Source organism: Bidens hawaiensis, unplaced genomic scaffold (genome assembly GCF_021521415.1).
Source record: "Bidens hawaiensis isolate Kalapana, Puna unplaced genomic scaffold, B.hawaiensis_p1.1 tig00028798_1, whole genome shotgun sequence".
NCBI classification, from domain to species: Eukaryota; Viridiplantae; Streptophyta; class Magnoliopsida; order Asterales; family Asteraceae; genus Bidens; species Bidens hawaiensis.
The window spans coordinates 212705-217119 of NW_027494728.1; the positions used below are offsets into that span (position 1 = coordinate 212705).

Below are 4415 nucleotides of genomic sequence, written 5' to 3' on the forward strand. Positions count from 1 at the left end.
TCTAAACTTTGAAAATTAGGCAAATTGTGAGGGTTTTATTCTCTCTATTATGTCAACCTCTTGAATTCATCAAATTCCACATCTATCAACACATTACCTTTCACAAAAGCTATTTTCACATCATATACTTTGTTTTTAAGGGACTACAAAAAAAAAAAAAAATAATAATAATAATAATAATAATAATAATAATAATAATAATAATAATAATCTAAAAGCGTATCAACTCCGAGGTAACATATTCCAACCCCCAATTTCACCATCTCCTCTATTCTCGGGTCGTTTGAAAAAAATGGTGGAAGCAAAGATCGCGCCGTCGATGCTATCATCGGACTTCGCTAACCTCGCATCCGAGGCTGAGCGCATGGTCAGCTTCGGTGCTGACTGGCTTCACATGGACATCATGGTACAGATCTTACTTCAATCATACTACTTATTATTTCTTTTTCATTATTACTTAATTAACTTTCCCTTAACCAATTCATCTTCATTTGCAGGACGGGTGTGTTCAAGACTCTTAACTATTTTATATTATTATTATTCTTAGTTTTGACTTATTATCGTCTGCAGTCATTTTGTACCAAATCTGACAATTGGTGCTCCAGTTATTGAGAGTTTGAGAAAGCACACCAAGTAAGTAAAGTTGTTTGAAGACTCAATTTTTATTATTAGTTTGATGGCTGGTTGATAAAAATGTAATTTTTGTTGATGTGATTTAATAAGGGCTTATTTGGATTGTCACCTGATGGTAACAAATCCTCTTGATTATGTTGACCATTTTGGAAAAGCCGGTGCTTCGGGTTTCACATTTCATGTTGAGGTCTCTAAAGGTCAGATTATATCATGGCTTGCATCACCCTGTTTTTTTCGGCTGTTTCTACTAGGGTGTAAACGAAATGAGTCGAGCGGAGCTTGAATAGGCTAGAGCTCGGGTCATTTAACTTAAGATATTTAAAGCTCAAGCTCGGCTTATTTATTATAGGGGTGTAAAAGAGTCCGACCTCGAGCTCTGCTCGTTTATTTTATGTTTTATCTATATTTATACTTATAGTTTACAAATATATGTTTAATATATCAACTAAAAATCATATAGATAATAGGCTCATGTTGGCTCGCAAACCTGCTCGGGCTCGTTTAATATACAAGCTTATTTCAGGATCAGGCTCATTTAAGCGTGGCCTGATTCGTTATTTAGCGAGCTGATTTTGAGTAGCACACGAGCGGCTTGGCTCATCTACACTCTTATATTAATTTATATACAAAAAGTTTTTTTGTATGTATTTTTAGTTAATAGTATTTTATATAATCTATATTTATGATTTTTATATATAACGTAATTTTATTTAGTTGTTTTATCATAATTTTATGTATAATGATTATTATGTAAATGTATACTTAGTATATTGAATAAAATTATCAAATAATAGGCTCGTTCAATCTAGCAAGCCAACTCAAGCTTGGTAAGTGAATCTTAGGCTCAGGCTCGTTTATTAAACAAACTTATTGTTAAGCTTGAGCTCGTTTAAGCTCAGCTTGATATGAACTTTTAGCGATCCAATCTTGAGTAGCTCATGAGCGGCTTGGCTCGTTTACACCCTAGTTTCTACCTTAATTTATTCAAAAAGTGGGGACACAATCGAACATGTTGTCTTTGTTTCAGATAACTGGCAAGAACTTGTTACACGAATCAAATCAAAGGGTATGCGGCCTGGTGTGGCGTTAAAGCCAGGAACACCTGTTGAAGAAGTGTATCCCCTGGTAATATAATATCATGTGCTGTTAGTGTAAAGGAATAATGTTGTTTATATTGAGTTTTATTCATAGTTATCAAAAGCGATCGCCTGGTGCGCCTAGGCGCAATTTTCAGGCGAGGCGCAGCCATACCGCCTTTCACCGTCAAAGGCGTTTTTCTGGTAAGTTCCGCCCAAAAATGACTTTCCGGTGACTTTTCCGGCCAGATCCCTGCCACTTTCCGGCGGACTTCTGCAAATTATTGCCATATTTCGTCTGGGACAGATTTGTGGTTGCATCACCGGAGAGTAGAAGTTGAAAAGGAGAGAAAGAAGATGAGAAAACAAAAGACAAGACTTTGGCTTAAAAGCTTAGCCTTGTTTTGCAGAAAAAGCTGCATAATGTACTGTTTCAATAGTTACCAAAATTCATTTTTCTTTCAAAATATTTTAAATTATTGTGGCAACTGGCAAGCACACAAAATATATGCTATTATTTCTTTTTACACAGATTTTCTTAAAAGGTATAGTTTTATTTTAAAACTAGTCAAGATGATTGTATATTAGTATATTTAGAAAGTAATATTAATTTTATATACTTACAAGATATATTTATTAATTTTTTCAATGCATAATGCATATTTCAATAAGTGCGTTTTTTTCTCAGGCCCTCGTTTTTTTCGCGCCTTGCACCTAGGCCCCAGGCGAGGCCTATACGCCTTGAGTGCGCCTAACGCCTTTGATAACTATGGTTTTATTTACTGATGTAATATGTTTGCTTTATTCAACTGGTTTATAGGTTGAAGGTGAAAATCCTGTTGAAATGGTTCTTGTGATGACCGTGGAACCTGGATTTGGTGGGCAGAAGTTCATGCCAGATATGATGGATAAGGTATGTAATACTCGTTTATGAACAATTCACTAAATTCTAGTTTGAGTTTTTTAATTTGTTTTTGTTATTTTTCAATTTGGTGATTAGGTACGCAAACTGAGAGAAAAGTATCCAAAACTTGATATAGAGGTTAGTTGTCTCATGCCTATTACCCTATGTTATCTTTTCATTTTAGTGCATATATTTAACTCATGTAATATCTTCAAGAGATAAAAGATATTATGCGTAGTTATTTATTGTCTAAACAGGGTTAACTTTACAAAATTTTGTCATATTAGTGTCTATGGTTTCATTTTTAAACTCATCTTGTCCCTAATATTGACTCTTTTAGATTTTCTGTTAATTTGTTGTAATTGACAAAAATACCCTTAGTTATTTAGAAAAATAATAAGTTATAAGTGAAATATAAGCCTCGATTTTTTCTTTCACTACTTTCTTTTTGAATTTGGTGGTGTTCACGATCCGGTTTTTATTTTCAACGGTTTGGTATTGGTTTACAGTAATCAAAAAACCGTACCAACGGTTTAAGCTCATGGTTTGACACAAAAACCATTAAAACTGGATCATGAACAATCAAGAAAGAGTAGAGAGAGAGAGAGAGAGAGAATTGTTGTTGAATTTTATGTATATTTTTATCGTCTTGTTTTTTTACAATAATTTGGTCAATTTACAACAAGTTAACGTTCAGAATGTTACATAGTTATGTTAGGGACAAAATGGGTTGAAAAATGAATCCATAGACACTTATATGACAAAAAATTGGACTTGGTACTGAAATAGTTAAAATGGCCAAACCATGGGGACGAAAAACGAACCTGACTCTTTCAGAAACAGTTTATTGCAGAAACCCTACATGATTATAGTTATGACACCATAGTGCTCATATTTATCAAGAAAAATTAATTTACAATTATGGTAATTGTAGATCACACATGACAATCATTTGTTTTTCTTCTCTCTTTATATTGTGGTGCAGGTAGATGGTGGTTTGGGCCCTTCAACTATCGACGTGGCAGCTGCTGCAGGTGCAAACTGCATTGTTGCTGGCAGTTCTGTGTTTGGAGCTCCAGAGCCAGCTCAAGTTATATCTGTACTCAGAACAAGTGTTAACAAGGCCAACAAAAGCGGTTGAACCATGTATTCCGCATTAACTTTTTGAATGGTTTGAGTTTGTGCTATGTACACTAAACGAAAACATGATAAATAAATAATCCAATTGCTTGTATTGATTCACTTTCGTACATGCATACACCATACTTGGTTGTGCTACTGTTGTATTGTATATGTAAAGTGCGTGCAGCATCTGCATGCAGTCAATAACAAGAATTTTGATTTAGTACATTAAGAATGAAGAAATACGAGTAAGTTTAAAATGTCGAAAACAATAATTGGATTTCTTGTCGGAAGTTGACCTTTTTGCAATAGTGAAACCTGGACTGGTTCACTGTGTGTTTCACTTGTAAATTTGTTGGAATTTGAATCTTCGTTTCATTTCTTATTTGTTTGGTTGATTAATGAATTGGAACCGAAATTAATTCCTTCAGATTCCTTAATATAAATGGATTCTACAATTCTTTCAAAATGTGCGCTGCTGTAACCTAGCTAGCACTACATATTCCTAATGTGGTCTAAATTGCCTTGCAACTTGCAAGAGCTACATCTATATGGCAAGTCGACGTCGTCTTTGTATCCCATGGTGGTTGCCTTATCCATATGGCAAGCGTTACCCGTAGCTTGCATTGCATTGTAGTTTCTGTCTTTAACATCGTGTCGGAAAATTAGAATCTTTGCTT

At 34.4% G+C, this 4415-nt stretch overlaps 1 protein-coding gene across 1 annotated transcript; it reads left to right on the forward strand.

Annotated features, from left to right (window-relative positions):
• The first annotated feature begins 255 nt into the window (after positions 1 to 255).
• Positions 256 to 3939, forward strand: LOC143577760 (ribulose-phosphate 3-epimerase, cytoplasmic isoform-like). Its single transcript, XM_077061499.1, has 8 exons — positions 256 to 406; positions 498 to 502; positions 571 to 633; positions 724 to 830; positions 1661 to 1758; positions 2530 to 2622; positions 2710 to 2751; positions 3599 to 3939. Exons 1-8 carry the CDS (start codon positions 293 to 295, stop codon positions 3752 to 3754), a joined length of 678 nt encoding a protein of 225 aa, XP_076917614.1. The 5' UTR covers positions 256 to 292; the 3' UTR covers positions 3755 to 3939.
• The last annotated feature ends 476 nt before the right edge of the window (positions 3940 to 4415 follow it).

Excerpts from the sequence above, each read along its gene's own strand:
- LOC143577760 (XM_077061499.1), top strand. The coding sequence starts at position 293 with ATGGTGGAAGCAAAGATCGCGCCGTCGATGCTATCATCGGACTTCGCT. Across the intron at positions 831-1,660 it reads TCATGTTGAGGTCTCTAAAG|ATAACTGGCAAGAACTTGTT; the intron begins GTCAGATTATAT and ends TCTTTGTTTCAG. Across the intron at positions 2,752-3,598 it reads ATCCAAAACTTGATATAGAG|GTAGATGGTGGTTTGGGCCC; the intron begins GTTAGTTGTCTC and ends ATTGTGGTGCAG.